Source organism: Engraulis encrasicolus, chromosome 2 (assembly GCF_034702125.1).
Source record: "Engraulis encrasicolus isolate BLACKSEA-1 chromosome 2, IST_EnEncr_1.0, whole genome shotgun sequence".
In the NCBI taxonomy this organism is placed as follows: domain Eukaryota; kingdom Metazoa; phylum Chordata; class Actinopteri; order Clupeiformes; family Engraulidae; genus Engraulis; species Engraulis encrasicolus.
In genome coordinates, this window is record NC_085858.1 from 42,017,196 (window position 1) to 42,034,979 (window position 17,784).

Sequence of the window (17,784 nt, forward strand, 5' to 3'; positions counted from 1 at the left end):
TTTTTTTCTTGAGGTCTTTGTGGTGGGTCATGCTGGTTGTTATGTTTGGATGAGGTTAGCCTATAAGTTACTGACTTCTGAAATGACTGCATGTTGGAATGACTTGTGCTAGGCTTTCTTACAGTAGGCTACTGACCTCATCAATAAATCATGGCGTTGTGAATCTGTTGATGTATTTATTTGCACTCATGTAGTAATGCACTGTCATGAAAGCTAAATTGTGACATAACTTTTTTCCTCTGTCAGTTGGCTATGACAGATTTATTGACCAGATAAGTGGAAGTGCCTGCTTATGCAGACCCAGTGTATACATGCTGGCATTGTTTCATGTGTTTATGCTATGGCAAGTTTGACACAGTATTTGCTGTAGTGATATTTATTTTTTTGTGACATTTAATCTCATCTAAATCTCATTATGTTTTTGAACAGTGTTGGGTAGCCAGCCACCCATGCACGATGACAATGCCAGCAGCGGGCACCCATGGGGATGGACCCAGGAGTGGAGGACGACCCAATAGGGTGAGTTGCTGAGCTTATGTCACACACACATATAGATAATTGTTTTAGGTGTATGGGAAATAACTAAATGTTTGTTTACATTGTACAGATGAAAGTTCAGCCCACTCACTGACACCAGTGACACAGTATTGACCAGATCTCCTGGAAGTGCCTCCTGACGCAGACCCAGTGTAAGTATGCATGCTGGCACTGTTTCGTTTATTTAGGCTATGCAGGGTTTGACACAGTATTTGCTTTTAGTGATATGTAATAAATATTTTGTCTGATGTTTGAACAGTGTTGGGTAGCCAGCCACCCATGCACGTTGACACAGCCAGCAGCGAGCACCCAGGGGGATGGACCCAGGAGTGGAGGACGGCCCAATAGGGTGAGTTGCTGAGCTTATGTCACACACATATAGATAATTGTTTTAGGTGTATGGGAAATAACTAAATATGTGTTTAAATTGTACAGATGAAAATTCATCCCACTCACTGTTGACACCAATGAGGGAACAAGAGAGGCTAGGCAACCCCATCTTTTGACAACGGTCACCACCAGTCTATTTCTAAAAATGTAATTATATATCTGTTATATAACAATGTATTTGTGTATGGATTATATGGGACATTTAAATGTTTTTTAAACAAATGCTTATTTATCCTCTCTATCTGTAAATAAACTTGAACATATAAGTTTACTGAGTGAATGACAACCAAACTGCATGAATTACATAATCACAAAATTCCATTATTCCAAAAGCGCCTATGAGTGTATGGCTACTTTATGACAGCATTTAGATATTTGTGAAGATTATATTGTACCAAAGAAGTGCTTATTAATCTTTTAGTTTCTAAATAACCCCAAACATTTGTATTAGACTGTGTAACAACCCCTTCTACCACATGAATGGCCTGTCTCAAATTCAAAAACGCCTATAATATATAACTGCTATATGATAATGTTTTTTTTATAAGATTATATTGGTCATTTCAATTGAATGTGATAAAATATATGGTTTTTGATCATTTCAATGTGAAAGTTGGCCTGAATTTGTGTGTTAGGGTGTATCATAGCCCACTATTCTCATGAGTTACACATCAAACACAATAAAATCGCTTATATTGTAATGCACTATAATGGCAATATTTTTTTGGTGCCTTGGTGTAGATCAGTGGTTCTTAACCTGGGGTGCGGGCACCCCCTGGGGGTGCACCAGAGATCTCAGGGGGTGCGCGGGATTTTGATTGTGTTGAGGTTGCGACCAAAATTCTGCTTGAGAACATTATATTTATGCCAATTTAAGACTAAATTAAAACAAGTTTGGCCCCCATTTAAAGAAATGAAGGTATTGATTTATGTCCCAAGCAAGAATCATTTCAATTCATCACTTAAAATCATTTCTAGTAAGTATACACATGTCGAAGTTTGGGTTGGGGGTGCGCGGCTTGTCTTTGGGACAGGTAAGGGGGTGCGTTAAGAATAAAAGGTTAAGAACCACTGGTGTAGATAATGAAATTTGATTTCATGTGTTACAGAGCATATGTGCTTACAATCTTAGCCAACAAAAAGGCTTTAATCTGTATGTTTGGTATTGTACATACTCATCTATCATTAAAAAAACAAATCGGATTTTTGTATTTTTTCATTATTTTTACTATGTTATGTTTATATAGTAGGTTTAAATTAGATGAGATGTATTCCATCATATTGCCTAGATTCTGCTGAGTAAAATGATATAAAACACTTGATAGTGCACCTCCCTGAAGTCCTAATACATGTATCCAAAGCCCGATACATAAAAATTCCCAAAAAACGCTCTGAGTTCTAAGGGTTAACGGTTTGTGAAATCTCTCCCATTGGTTACTGCTTGGCGAATACCAGGCTTCTCGCTATGACGTCGATGCAGTCGCTGGGGAACAGCTGTTCCACCAACTGCTCCATTGGGGAAATGGCCCCAAGACGCGGCTGCTCCCTATCACAAAAACACAATATTTATACATTAATACATAACGGCCTTGCAAATATAACATTAACAAATATGTCATTTGTAAATATACCAAGTCGCTGGGGAACAGCTGGTCCACCAACTGCTCCATTGGGGAAATGGCCCCAAGACGCGGCTGCTCCCTATCACAAAAACATAATATTTATACATAAAGGCCTTGCAAATATAACATTTATAAATATGTAATATGTAAATATACCATTCCAATATAACATCCATGACATCGTTAGGGAACAGCTGTTCCACCAACTCAGGACGCGGCTGCTCCCTATCACAAAAACACAATATTTATACATTTATACATAAAGTTAGGCCTTGCATATTGTCCTCCTATCTGAAGAAAGCAAGATGTGGGGCAAAGTATCGCTAAGTCAAAGGTACACATTTGACGTCGATGAAGTCGCTGCTGTTCCACCAACTGGAAATTTTATATTTATTTTTCAGCAAAACATTTGGCTAACCCAGCATTATGTTATACAAAACAGAGTCCTGAATGGCGTTGACGGACGCTTCTCATATAACAAAAAACATCAAGATTTCTCTACATAGCCATCACTATTTAAACTAGTTGGGCTTGAGTCCCCAGCGCACACTGTTTTGTATGAATAAGAAAAAGAGAACATTGCCTAAAACGTGGGCAGCCTTGCATGTCAAATAGGGTGTTGGCTCTTAGGCCATAGTGGAGGAGCCCAAGCACCTGCCGAAGAGGTTCCTTAGGAAGGATCTCCTCCTCTTGGGCTTCTCAGTTGTGGAGGCCGGTGCCACGGGGGCCGACTGGACATCTGTAGAGAGTGGAAATATGTTCCGTAATCAACAAAACCAGCGAACGCAGAGGAAACAACTGACTGGACTGATTGTATAAAACCAAACACTTACCCAGGTCAGCAGCGACCTTAAGGGGTGCCACCTTTCCTCTCCTGAGTCTCGGGAACTATAGGGTGAGAAAGAGGGAGGCAGTTGCTTATACACATCATTATGCCCCCACCGCTGTGACTAGAAATCCATTTTAAATGAACATTTTCTCAAACTAGTTTCACATCATCACCCGTCTTTTCATACGGTACCTTGATCCTTTTTCTGATCTTCTTGAAGAAGCCGCCCTCTGGCACGGTGGGGGCAGGTGGAGGATTCTCCTCCTCCTCCCTCTCTGCGCCAGGTGTGGGGCAGCTCGGGGGCTGCAGCAGAAGTGTCAGAATGGGCTGGAGGAGGGCAGTCATATCTGCTCCCTCAGCTGCAGCTGCAGCTGCAGAGGGGAGGCTGCCCTCCTGCTGGGCCACGACCTGGTTAACCAGGCTTCTGGCGAACATATCAACGAAATGTGTACTTACATTGAGGTGTGGTGTCGTTGGAAAAATGGAATGTTGGGGTTCATCAGGGTTGGGTGTGTGTGTGGGTGGGGTGGGGGTGTTTGTGGGGGGTGTTGGCTCTTAGGCCATAGTGGAGGAGCCCAAGCATCCTCCGAAGAGCTTCCTTAACCCCTTAAGCCGCACTGTGCCGCTCACGGCACGATGCCGCCATTTTGTTTTAAAAAAAATAAAGAATTTGTTGTCCTATAGACTGTACACAAGCTTATAATGGTCATACCACACACCGTTCGAAAGCTGAGAACGTCAGCTTTCATATGAACCCATCCTCAAAGATCAACACTCTCCACACAGCTAACAGTGGGCTAATCTTCTCTGTGTGTGATGTCATCAAAATTGCAACCGAAAACGGGGTGTACTTACCTTTGAAAATTTCTCAATATTCCCAACGAATGTTTTATGGTCCAAGATTTCTTCTCTGAGTCATCCAGTGTCCACAATGTTGGAATATCCAGGCCATTTACTTCAAATCCTTGTGTTTTTGTGATAATCCCAATGTTTCCTGGCTTCCTGCATACGTTGTGTAATTGTATTTCTTCACTACAAGCGTCTTTGAAGACGAAGGAATCCACTCCACCGCACGAAATGCGCAAAACAGTGCCTGAATGATGTTCTCGAAGGTCTTAGCTTTTGATTGACACCACCCACGAGCCAATCGGATCCTCCTATGGAAAGTTACAGGCGATTGAAGACCAATAGGGCACTGCTATTCAAATCTGACCTCCCGTCTTTACCTCGCCATTGGCGTAGGACAGTGAGAGTTTCGGGTTTCATGAGTCACTGAATATTATAGTTGAGATTCATAGCTTTCAAACGAGCTGTCACTCGACTGCCTTGGACTTACAGAGAACCACCCACTTGCTGTTTTCGATGTTTGCGTAATTGCTCGCGTAAACAGCAAGCTGTAGAGTTTTGAGAGGACGCACCGTTACGCGAGAGAACAGTAGACTTTACACAGACTTCGGAAGACAGCACGGGACATACAGTTTACGTACAGTCTTACAGACAGTCTACTGCGTGCAAAATGTCTGGTAAGAAGGCAACGAGCAAGAAGAAGAATGTTGCTGGCCCAACTAAGATGACTGCTCAACAGGCAGCCGAATGGATTTTACAATCCAGCGACGAAGAGTCCGACGCAGGGAGCATGTCATCGGTTGACTCTGTGGCATTTTTGGAAGGACTCGATCCAGCCTTGGAGATGTAAGTGTTGTTTCTAAACTTTCACTGAATGTAAACAGATGTCACATATTCATTTACACTACTGGATTGTACTTAGTGCTAGTTGCATAGTGCGTTTTGGACCGCATTCGAGATGTTGCAGTGTTGCAATGTTGCAATGTAAATACAGCGATTGTTCATCCACTACGGCTGCAAATGCTTTCTAATTGTATTCATTCTGCATGTAACCTATAGTGTATGCTATGATTATCTGTTTGTGTGTGAAGGCAATGGATGAATGGGGGCATTTGTCTGTACTATGTATTTCTCTTTCTGGGTGAACATTGTGCTGTTGCCATGTTGCAATTTGCATTACGAATATGTTTAGCTGTTTTCATCCATAATGCCTAATGTAAATGCTTTGAATTGTGCTTATGTTGTATTTATACTACCTGTTGCCTAGTGTGTGTGTGTGTTTGGTTCACAGCTGATACAAAGTGTATGCAATGGGGGAAGGGGCCATTGAAAGTCTCTCACCTTTTAGTGACCGAGTGCGATAGGGGGGAGGTGTGTGTGTGTGTGTGTGTGTGTGTGTGTGTGTGTGTGTGAGAGAGAGAGAGAGAGAGAGAGAGAGAGAGAGAGAGAGGGAGGGAGAGAGAGATACATCAAATTGAATGTTACATGAAATAATAATTTGCAATTATATTGTGTTTTTTTCCACATAGATCCTCTGATGCAGACTGGCTCCCTGAACAGGAGGAGGAGGAGGAGGAGAGCCAGGTGGAGAAAGAGGGGCAGAGAGTTGGTGAGGAGGAAGGAGACGATCAACCATCAGCCTCTTCGCCGGCTACCACCAGAGCAAGGAAGAGGAAAGCAGCGCAGCCATCCAGCGCCACACCTGCCACCAAGAGAGGCAGAGGAAGAGGGAGAGGAAGAGGAAGAGGAAGAGGAAGAGGACAGGGAAGGCGACAGGAGCCAGAGGGAAATGGTCAGCCATGGCAGGGGATGGACGTGGATGACATCATACCACCACAACCATCATTCAACCCCGCTCGCGCTCCAGGGCCCCAGGTCGTGGGGGGGGTGCAATACACCATACTGCAACTCTTCATGCTCTTCATGACAAGAAACACCCTACAGACAATAGTAAATCACTCTAACATATATGGACAAAGGAACCACCCTCATAGATGGCATCAGATGTCCCTGGAGGATCTGCTTTCATATATTGGTATGGTGATTTACATGGGCCTAGTTGGGGCCAAGTCTGTAAGGGACTACTGGGCGAAGAACGAACTTTACAATTTCCCCTTCCCCACATCTATGTTGTCCGGGAGAAGATTTGCAGCTGTCTCCAGCATGCTGCATATTAGCCACCCAGACAGTGATGCAGAGAATGACAGGAGGAGGGGAACACAGGCCTACGATCGTCTGTGCAAGATCCGCCCTCTCTATGACGAGATTAGGACTGCGTGTAAAGCTCACTACCATCCCCAACAACACATTGCAGTGGATGAAAGGATGGTGAAATCAAAAGCCCGCTCCATCCTCCGCCAGTATATGAAAGACAAGCCCACTAAGTGGGGGTATAAACTTTTTGTGCTGGCAGATTCATCAAACGGATACACATGGGACTTTTTTGTATATGAGGGGAGAAACATGGCACTTCAAAAGGGGCTCAGCTATGATTCAGTCATGAATCTCGTGGACACGCGTGTGCTTGGCCAGGGCTATAAGCTCTATGTGGACAACTTCTATACTAGCCCTACCCTGTTCAAGGACCTCCTGGCCGAGAAGGTATGGGCTTGTGGAACAATTAGAGAACAGCGAATAGGCTACCCGAGAAGACGTCCAGGAGCTCTCACCTCTCAGTCACCACGTGGTACCATCCGCTGGATAAGAGATGATCCCGTTCTTTTTGTCCAGTGGAAGGACACGAGGGACGTCCGCTTGTGCTCCACAATGCACACAGCCCACAACCCACAGACCACCGTTCAGAGGAGGGTCAGAGGGACAGATGGCCGGTGGCAGCTGAAGTCCATCCCTGCCCCACCAGCTGTCACTGATTATAACAAGTAAGTACTTGAGATACATTATTTTATTTTGTCTTCAAGGGTATGTAACAATCCACCAATGATTGTAATGCTATGTGCTAAACAAAACTTTTGTAATCTTTTATTTTCACAGACATATGGGGGGAGTGGACCTCTCTGATGCCATGATCGGGTTTTACAACACCGTTCACAAGACCAGGAAGTGGCACAGGACGTTCTTCTATCACTTTCTGGACATTGCCATCGTGAACGCCTTTGTACTTCATTCCTGTATGGCAGCAGAGAGGCATGAGACCCCCCTTACACAGAAGGCGTTCCGGGAGGCCCTGGTGTTGGAGCTGAAGGCAGCGGGGTCACCTTCAACTGGCCCTCCTCCATCACCTGCTCCAGCTCCCCAAGGTGCACATCACAAACTGAGGCACTACACGGAAGATGGCACAGCAGGGAGGCGGAGGTGTGTGAACTGTTCCCTGAAGAGCACCACAGAGTGCACTTCATGCCAGGTAGTGCTGTGCTTTACGGTGAAGAGGGACTGCTACAATGAGTGGCATACAAAGAACAATTTGTAGGACTCCCCCCTCCCCCTCACTTCTCTTTCTCTCACTCACACACACACACACACACACACACACACACACACACACACACACACACACAAAGGGAAGAAAGAATGATGCTGGACTTCCGGACTGGATTTCATTTTCACACTTTTCATTGCCACATGGCATGGTTTGCACCACACACACACACACACACACACACACACACACACACACACACACACACAGTATTATACACTGTATTAGTTTTGTATTATTAGTTATATTGATATTGTTATGTTATGTTCTTGTTTGTATATAGTTGATTTTTTAATTATTTTAAATATTTTGCCTTTCTTATTTCTACTATTTTATTAAATACTTGTTCATACTTCAATTGTTTTAGCCTTTCTTTCATCAATACCCCATAGCCGTAATAAGAAAAAATGATATTTTTGAGTTTATGCTTATGCCAATCTAATCCAAAATGTCTAGCACCCAATCCAAGTCCATGATTGGAAGCCCCAAGATGTTAGCTTTCAATAGAAACCAGAACTGTGTTTCTAGCATGTGGCATTCTGAAGTTACAGGCTTTTGATTCTGGTGTCCTTCTTACCTATCCAAAAAGGTTCTTGGGCATCACCAAAAGGTACCCAACAAAAGCGCATGGGTATACCAAGAGAAAAAAAACCATAAAATATTCATAGTTTGGTATTTTTCTTCCATTTCTTTTGCTGTTGGAAGCAGACACTTGTGTCTTTGGTCTCAATGTATCATTACAGAGCTGACAGGTTGCTGGAGCTGTCAATCTCAGTCATTTTCAAGAAAAGATGCTATACGGGAACAAAAAAACTATATTTTTATTCCATTCAAACAACTGTATTTCTCTGATAGAACATCATAAAATCATACTGACACTTTAGGCATAAACCTGAGAGTGTTACCTTTACAATGGGTACATGCACATGCATGTATCTACAACCATGTGGGATCTGTGCTACTTTCAAATTGGGTATGCCAATTTCGCAAATGAAGTCTGAAAAAGGGGGTGCGTCTTAAGGGGTTAAGAAGGATCTCCTCCTCTTAGGCTCCTCAGTTGTGGAGGCCGGTGCCACGGGGGCCGACTGGGCATCTGTAGAGAGTGGAAACATGTTCCGCAATCAACACAACCAACGAACGCAGAGGGGGCTGCAGCAGAAGTGCCAGAATGGGCTGGAGGAGGGCAGTCATATTAGCTGCTCCCTCAGCTGCAGCTATAGCTGCAGAGGAGAGGCTGCCCTCCTGCTGGGCCACGGACTGGTTAACCAGGGTTCTTGCAAGAACATCGATGAAGTCGCTGGGGAACAGCTGCTCCACCAACTCCTCCATTGGGGAAATGGCCTCAGGACGCGGCTGCTCCCTATCACAAAAACATAATATTTATACATTTATACATAAAGGCCTTGCAAATATAAAATCTATAAATATGTAATATGTAAATATACCATTCCAATATAACATCCATGACATCGTTAGGCAACAGCTGTTCCCTATCACAAAAACACAATATTTATACATAAAGTTAGGCCTTGCATATTGTCCTCCTATCTGAAGAAAGCAAGATGTGGGGCAAAGTACCGGTAAGTCAAAGGTACACATTTGACTCAACATTAAGGTAGAATAGTTACTATAGCACAAGAATCATAATCATATATCATAAGACAACTCACTCCTCAGTAGCATTGCTGGCGCAGGAGCAGGAGCATGGACCCTGTCACGGCGATGAAGTTGGCTGTCTGTGTTTCTGCTCAAGCAATTCCTACACAAAGCAAAACATTTTCAGTGGCATTGGCATCCCTGACAATAATTTGTATTGGATATTTCAGACTGTTGTACTCACAGCGAAGGCGTCCCTCAGTCCAGCAAGCCTCATGGGGAAGTCCCCCAGACCAGTGGACTGGAAGAGGTACCTATGGAGGGGAAACAGAATGTTTCGGTGAGATTAATAAATGAGGTTTTTAGTTAACGATACATAACAGTCATCACAGTCTTTTCTTACTGTCTTTTACAAAATTCAAGACCACCATATTTACTACACAGAGGGAACCTGACAAGCTGTTGTTGACTGGCAATAAAGGTATGGGTGGACGGGAAGTATTTCTTGTGGACTGAGTGTGATGCTGTGGTCGTGTTGCTTGTGTATGCATGTTGGGCCTCCTTTGCCTTACGTCTGGCACTAGGACCCTTTGCATTGGTGTTTTCGGGACAACAGAAATCCTGGCATACTCCACAGGGGAAAATTCTGGCTGGTGTTCCTCCTTGATGTTTTGGTCATGACTGTTCAGATAGTCGATCATGCCATCTCCTGGGGTAACAGAGCTTCGTTCTGCAAAACGTGAATTTTGGCATCTGATGCTGCAATTTCTGTTTCAATCTCCACCTTTTCGATGTTTGTTTGCCGTAACAGCCATTCATATTGCTTGATGCAGTACCAATCTAGTAGGACAATCCAAAAGTGAACTCAAAAAATGTCTTCAGAATTGCTCAATGTTAAAGTTTCAAAAATTCACTCAAAAAGGTCAAAAATCAGGTTGCATTCCAATAGGGCACTTAAATAAATGTTCCAAACTCAAAAGACGTCTTCAACTTCAAATCAAGTTCAATTGCACACTCTCATAGTAAGCCACTTCAAACAAACACAAAGGGATCTTCTTCAAAATGTTTAATGAGGTACTGGCGATCCTCTTCACAACTCAGAATGGGTCCAGTGTTGCCAAAAGAAATTCAGCCAAAGTCACTATGGGCTTGCTGAACAGTCGCTAGATGACGTTACGTATGACGTCAAAATGTCACGCACGTCGCGCTGATCTACAGAAAACGTGCCCACATGCCTTCGTCCACAGTACAAATGGGCGGTGCTAGCTACTTTTTGGAGATCAGAGCTAATCTGCAGCCCTGCTTAACCGTGGGAAACGCTTCTGACGGCAGCGCAGAGTCAGAATTATGTGGGGAAAATGATGAGTTTGTCACAGAAAATACACATTTTAAAAAGTCGCCAGATGCACCAAAAAGTCGCTAGATGAGTTTTTTTTATCGCCAGTGCCCGGGATTCATTGCGGTCGGTGCGGCCAGCCTGCTAGTGCTCATTTAAATTCATATGCATATCCCAAGGAGCCATTGTGGTGGCTTTTGTGATACGCACCGGATTCTCATGCCCCCTGTATCTGCTTGTAGGGTAGACCGAGTAAAGTACAGTTGAGGTAAACCAAATATACCTGTGTAACAACAAGACTCTGATCTAATTCCAAAGTGTAGGCATAACATAAATGACAGTCCCAAAACATTTGGTGACCATATCGAAGATTGTGTAATCTTGGTTTGTTGACATTCGGTTCCTGCCATATCTTTGACCCATATCGCTTGCCGTAGCCTCATACAAGCAGGTGTACATGCACATGAGAATTCCTATCCTGTGCGTATCAATAAAGCTGTCACACCGTAGTGCATCATGTGTCACGTCTGTCTCTACCCGCCACTGAAAATGCATTGTGTGGTGTCATGGGGAGGGACACTGTTTTGCCTCTCACAAGACAAGCGAAATAGTCGCTAGATTCGGCCAGATTGAGCCTGAAAAGTCGCTAGATGATTTTGTTTGTCGCCAGGGGTGGCCAAAAGTCGCTAAATCGGCAACACTGAATGGGTCAAAAGTCTATTGCCATGTCTCAGATGCCGCACTTATGGCAGTGCACTGACAGTCAGTGCATAGTGCTCACAGTGCACTGGGGGTCTTTAGTGCATAGTGTTGTGAAAAAGTCGCCGCACTCTGCACTGTGCCCTGACTGGAAGTGACGGTTGAGCTAGCATTAGCTCACCAAAATATCGGTTGGTTACATTTTCTTCATCCCAACTGGCAGCTATTTTTTGTACAATAATTGATAGAGGTGCACCGAAAATTCGTCAAAAAACGCAAAAAAAGACACTTTCAATTGAGCGGCCGAATAGAAAATGAATTGAAAATGGGCATTAATTAAACTAATTTCAGTTCTACTCCAACATTTGAAGACATCAAATACACATTTATTTTCTTTCCAAAACATGTCAAAAAAACATTTGGATGTGCATTTCTGCCATAAACACTATTCGAAATTCGATGGCCACTATTCGAATGTTATTCGAAAATCGAAAAAAAAAAAGACGTGCGTTTGCTAACTGAGGGACTCCCACTGTCATCCCTTGAAACATGTAGCCTAAATTCCGCCGACGTATCATAAAGAGTTCAATACTTATTTACAGTGGCCTTCCATCTACAGCACCAGGGGGGAGCAATAGCTAGAAAATGCTGTGGAGTGTACACCTCTGAACGTCCAGCTCACTGGAAAAGGGAGTTTGTGCACAGCCCTTATAGAATCTGTGGTCTGTGCGTCCGTGACGAGAAATAGGCTATTTATCATTACCTTCCCCTCTAGTGGGGTCGTAGGCATGTACAATTTTTCATGTCATTTCAAATTGGTGTTAAAGTTTGGTTTTCACTTCCAAGTTGAAGTTTAGGGTCTATAGAACAATTTGAGTTTGAGTGTCAAACACACAGATAACAAAATGACCTGCGGGGGGCGCTCTAAAATGTATAAACTGCTATAACTTTTGATTAGTTTAACCAAATTTAACATATGAGGTATGTATGGATTCAGAATGAAGAGGATAAACTGGTGAGCTAAGTATTTGGTCACCAGATTGAAGACACACTATGTAATGAACACACTTTTAGCCTATGGACAGGAAAATTCAGGTTTTTTTAAGATAAAGGGTGGAAATGCCCTCAAAGTTGCAATGAAACATAGTTTATTGTTACAAGCTATTGTAAATAAAGACTGGGATATCATTCAACTTGATTTGTTCAGAATATCCCTGAAGCACAAAGATACCTAGGATACCTATACGCAAATATGGCTGCATAAAGCATGCGTGATATTTACGACCCAGCTTGCAACTTTGAGTTTATGCATTTAGGATCATGAGTACCATCTTTTTTCAATCAAGCCATATTCTATTAACACATAAAATCACAAAAAAATATATCTAGAAGAAAATAAATCAATAATATTATTATTATACTATTACAGTAGACCTTGATGTACAGTAGTTACTCCTAGAAGACAGACGGGCACTTTTATTGCAGAAGTCTGTAAACGTTTGCCATTTGTGCCCACATTTGACTTAAAATTGCATCAGTCTCAATCTAATCATAAAAGATTGTGTGTGTGTGTGTGTGTGTGTGTGTGTGTGTGTGTGTGTGTGTGTGTGTGTGTGTGTGTGTGTGTGTGTGTGTGTGTGTGTATGCATGTATGTGTGTGTGCTGCATGTATGGAGATGCTTCAGGTGCCTTTCAGCAATGGTTGGGTAGGGAGAGGTAAGGGTGGGATTCGAACCTGCAATCCTCTGACAGACCAACACCCGATACCCAGTAGGCCACAGCAGCATATAGGCCACGGTTGTCCAAGTTCTACAAGGCTGCATGTGTGCGTGTATGAATGAAGATTCTAAAGGTGACAGTTTGGCAGTGAATAACTGAGTAATATGTGCAGCCTTATCTCCAAGAGTTTTCCAAGTTGTCAAATGATATTGACACACAAATGGCATAACCCTGTTCTTCATGTCAAAGCTGAGATCACTTTTCGAGGCCAAATGGTTCAGTCAAAAAGTGGACATATTCAGGCCTATGCACTGAGCTGTTCACACATTTTTTTGATAGGGATTTTAAAACTGCTCTCTCTCTCAAACATTTTTAAGAGTTGGCTAATGATCTTAACACAGTTTGTATTCAGAGCCAAGACCTCTCTGACAATGCCTTTACCTAGTCGAAAGGTGAAGCGGTTTATTTTATTCTATTAAAAACCCCAGGACAGGTCACCTCTCACTCTAACTGCCACAGTTTGTGACATCATCATCTAGACCATTCTACCATTCATTTCAATGAGGGGGAAAACAGAGAGAAAACTGAGGAAAACGAGTCAAGTGAACAAATGAAAGGGGGTAGGCCAGCGAAAAATACACCACCTTGAGCCCTTTTCGAGCTGTTCGTTTTGGCACTCAAACTGTGTCTATCTCTAACGCTGCAATGATTCAAAGCCACCATACTAATGAATGGAGGTGAATGGAAAAATGTAGAATAATAATAAACTGTTGATGAACAATTAGTATGCTTTCCCGCAAGCATACTAAATAATAAACTGTCGGACAACAATTAGTATGCTTGCTGGGGGCAAGCAGAGGCCTTTGGCAAGCATACTGAATAATACTATAGAACTATTTCATACATGGAAGACACAATCATCTGCTGTTATGAAGACATCTCTGTCATCTGGGAACTGTCCATTTGTTACCAGCACAGTTGACAGGAATAAAAAACGTTCTGTCTTATTATCTGCATTTGCCAGAAATGCCTGCCAATCTGGTAACAAATGGACAGTTCCCAGATTTGGACTACACTACCAAAGATGCCGTTGCCAAAGATGTATTCCAACTAGAGGTGAAGTGCAGCTGTACTAGTACTTACAAATAGACCTGCCAGATCTTGGTGCAAGTGCATGAAGGCAGGGTTAAAGTGCACACGTCTGTGCAAGTGCACATGCAATTTCTAAGACTGACCACTGACTGTTATTGTATCTGTTCCCTGTCATAGTTATTGTAGAGTGGAGTATTGGGATAAATGTTAGCCCTATGGTCTTCTGTTTGTTTTTGAATGCCAGAAGAACTGTTGTTCCTCATAGTATATATCATCATCATCATTATCCTTATCCTTATTATTATTATTATTATTATTATTATTATTATTATTATTATTGATTTACTTTCTTTTAGATATAAAGTTTTTTGTGAATAAAATGATGGCTTGATTGAAAAAAAGCTGGTACTCATGATCCTAAATTCATAAACTCAAAGTTGCAAGTTGGGTGCTAAGTATAAAATAGGCTTTATGCAGCCATATTTGTGTATAGGTATCCTAAGTATCTCTGTGCTTCAGGGATAATCTGAACAAATCAAATTGAATGATATCCCAGGGTTTATTTACAATTGCTTGTAACAATAGATGATGTTTCATTGCAACTTTGAGGGCATTTCCACCCTTTATCTTAAAAAAGCCCGGATTTTGCTGTCCATTGGCTAAAAGTGTGCTTATTACATAGTGCGTCTTTAATCTGGTAACCGAATACTTTGCTCACCGGTTTCTCCTCTTCATGCTGAATCCATACATACCTCATATGTATCGTTTGGTTTATATAATCAAAAGTTATAGCAGTTTATATATTTTAGAGCGCCCCCCGCAGGCCATTTTGTTATCTGTGTGTTTGACACTCGAACTCAAATTGTTCTATAGACCCTAAACTTCAACTTGGAAGTGAAAACCAAACTTTAACACCAATTTGAAATGACTGAGCCTAATACGACTCCACTACTCCTTCCATTCTCGTGGCACGGCAAAGTAAACCCCACTGAACAGTTGTTCGCTAGTTGGGCTGCATTAGAACTAGTTAGCAATTGACATTGTTGACAAACAGCATCCCGATTCGCACGGCTACAGGGGGTGGCTTTATTAGGCTACAAAGTTTGTTTTACAAATCCGAAGCAACGCTATATGAAACGACCCCCAGACAGTTGCAGAAAATAGTGTAGTAAGTCAGATAAAATTGCCTCAGCTAAGAGTGCTCAGCAAGTTTACTTCGCTTGTTAGCTTATCATTATTAGCGTTAGAGATATTTAACCTGCCATTGTTGACACTGACTAACAGCTACAAGTAGCTTACCTTGCAGAAGTTTACGCTGGCCAAATCAGACGCAAATTGATGTGACATTATTCCCGAACAGTTACAGATGACAGTCCATGTTTACAAAACCATCACCAATTGCAGATTTACAATGTCAACGATTTATTTATGAATGCCCAATGCCCATTCCCGAAATGCACGAGATGCGTGGCTTCTCCCTGGCTGTGTGTGTGTCGTGTCGGCGGGGGGGGTGCGCTTTCAGACACACTTGCCTTACGTGTTGGAAATGAAAGATGAGCATCGTATCTAGACCTACCAGAGAAATTAGAATACAGGGGAGCTACTAGGTTAATTTAATGTAACCCTGCAGTACTTTTCATTTGTCACTTAAAGCTGCAGTCTGCAGGTTTTGTTGTTGTCAAACGCCAAGTCCCGATTTTTGCATTTTAGGGGTTGTATAGTCGTATCAGAACGCTTGAAGTTAAAAATGTTTACCTTTGAAGTCGCAAAACGCAAGAAATTGCCTTTTTTTAACTGAAAATGGAAAAATGAATGAACTTCCTGTCCCGCCTACGAGAAGTCGTGCATGACGATTGTGCTCGCCAGATGCGCGTGCACGACTACTCTCCTGCCTGGCACCTGTCCGGCAGTGACGTGACCGTCAGTATTATTCAGGCGGACATGGAAGATACAGTAAGTATCCCCTAAATCAAGTTCAAGTATTTGCACAACAGTGACCACCATAATAGGTACATAAATAATTACACGATGTTGACGATATAATACTATATTTCCATCAGTTATTTGTGCTATGGGGGGGTTATAGGCCTATCGTGTTATTTTAAAAAATATATATTTCGAATTGTACAGCACAGCATAAATGCTACTACTAGCTAACTAGATTTTGCATGTACACATTTGGCGATGGCAATGAAACTCATATAAATAATTGTTGATATGTATAGAGTGCTGATACATCCTTTGGAGAGGAGTCGGGGGCCGGGCCCTCCACCTCTTCCAGGTCCAGAGGCCGTGGTCGTCCACGAAACCGGAGCCGGTCCACCAGGCGCAGGGGGGATCTCCTCAGTCAGGAGGACGTGAGGAGAATCAATAACCTGCGCACTGAAAGGCTTGTGCACGGACGTGTGAGTTTTTTTCTAACTTACATTCATGATTCCCATGTACAGAATATTTCCCCTTTTTGGCAGTGGTCTCAAAAGTAAAAAATAATAAATTAACAATAATAATTAAAATACATACATTTTAAAAACCCAACAGCTTCCTTCCCAAGACAAAGTAAAAGTACTTTTGTGGTGTAATTACAGCAGCACATGATATTACACTGTTACACCGTTTACTCCATTTTACCTACCTATTGAGATAGACTTTATTACTGGAAAACCAATAAAAACCTAACAAGGACCCACCACAAACTCAACCCAACCTCTGCAGAATCAGCTTATTGTAAGACAAGTACATTGGTCTACTTTTTTACTCAGATAAGTTACCTGTGTTGGAAAGAAACTGTGTTTCTTTTGTTTACTTTTACTTTGTCCACCACTGCTGTCAAAGTACCTGACTAAAAAGTTGACCGGTGTTCTCGTCTTGTGATCTGTTCTACGATGGTTAGCTGAAGTTTGTGGTGGCTCCTTAGGTTTTTCAGTAACAACAGTCATCTGGTACAATGGACTAGATAGTGTAACAGTTATGTAGTATCAATCATGGGCCTATGTTGTATTGCGACCATCAGTAATTTGACTGACACCTAATTTTGTAATCTCCCTCTATTCCTCTCTCTTTATATGTCTATCTCAGGGACAAATTCGACGCCTTTCACTCGATCAGGCCCACGACGTACTGGATGAGTGTTTCACAGAAAATCCAGGCCTTATTTTTAATATTTTGCGGCGCCTGCGAGACCCTCAAGCTGCCCCTCCTCCTGGCTCTGGACAGCCCTCCTGGTGTGTGTGTGGGAGGTGTCGGGAGATGCCCACCCTGGTTGAGCAGAAGTGCTGCAGCGAGGTCAACTGTGTCACGCTACTGCCTGAAATGGAGGCCTATGTGCTGGACCAGGGTGGGCTCTCCTTAGCCCGCGTTCTATGGAATGACCTGCGGGTCCTGGTGGAGGAAGAGCACGACCGGGAGAACACCAGGCAATTCCGCCATGCGGCCTACCGCCAGTACATTGCCTGGACAAGAGGGACACTGGGTGCAGGGCGCAGAGTGGTCATCCCAAGTTGCTGCGTATGGGCAATAAGGGACAGGTTCCCTGACCCGGATGGGCAATACCGGGGCTTTGTTCCCAGGAGGGTGTAATTATTGGTTATTATTATACTTTTCCTATTCCTCTTGTTATTGTGCATTAAAATATTGTTTGGTTAATATTTTGTTTCTATCCTTATTTGCACACAAACAGTTTTAT

The 17,784-nt window shown here is 42.7% G+C and overlaps 2 protein-coding genes and 1 long non-coding RNA gene across 3 annotated transcripts; all 3 read left to right on the top strand.

The window, feature by feature from the left end:
* The first annotated feature begins 602 nt into the window (after positions 1–602).
* LOC134462649 (uncharacterized) lies at positions 603–1,059 on the top strand. The gene is made up of 3 exons (XR_010037557.1): positions 603–689; positions 797–886; positions 973–1,059. It is a non-coding gene; the product is annotated as an uncharacterized LOC134462649 (long non-coding RNA).
* A 4,605-nt stretch (positions 1,060–5,664) lies between these two features.
* LOC134462654 (piggyBac transposable element-derived protein 4-like) lies at positions 5,665–7,850 on the top strand. The gene is made up of 2 exons (XM_063215784.1): positions 5,665–7,103; positions 7,216–7,850. Exons 1-2 carry the CDS (start codon positions 6,034–6,036, stop codon positions 7,649–7,651), a joined length of 1,506 nt encoding a protein of 501 aa, XP_063071854.1. The 5' UTR covers positions 5,665–6,033; the 3' UTR covers positions 7,652–7,850.
* Positions 7,851–15,775: 7,925 nt separating this feature from the next.
* On the top strand, positions 15,776–17,678 carry LOC134464670 (uncharacterized). Its single transcript, XM_063218052.1, has 3 exons — positions 15,776–16,055; positions 16,328–16,507; positions 17,178–17,678. The coding sequence occupies exons 1-3, from the start codon at positions 15,915–15,917 to the stop codon at positions 17,676–17,678; spliced, it is 822 nt and encodes a 273-aa protein (XP_063074122.1). The 5' UTR covers positions 15,776–15,914.
* The last annotated feature ends 106 nt before the right edge of the window (positions 17,679–17,784 follow it).

What these genes read in the sequence shown, in the direction of transcription:
- LOC134462654 (XM_063215784.1), top strand. Translation starts at nt 6,034, where the DNA reads ATGGACGTGGATGACATCATACCACCACAACCATCATTCAACCCCGCT. An exon ending in GCTGTCACTGATTATAACAA is followed by an intron (nt 7,104 to 7,215) that starts GTAAGTACTTGA and finishes TTATTTTCACAG; the next exon opens with ACATATGGGGGGAGTGGACC.
- LOC134464670 (XM_063218052.1), top strand. Translation starts at nt 15,915, where the DNA reads ATGAACTTCCTGTCCCGCCTACGAGAAGTCGTGCATGACGATTGTGCT. An exon ending in AGGCGGACATGGAAGATACA is followed by an intron (nt 16,056 to 16,327) that starts GTAAGTATCCCC and finishes TGATATGTATAG; the next exon opens with AGTGCTGATACATCCTTTGG. An exon ending in AAAGGCTTGTGCACGGACGT is followed by an intron (nt 16,508 to 17,177) that starts GTGAGTTTTTTT and finishes TGTCTATCTCAG; the next exon opens with GGACAAATTCGACGCCTTTC.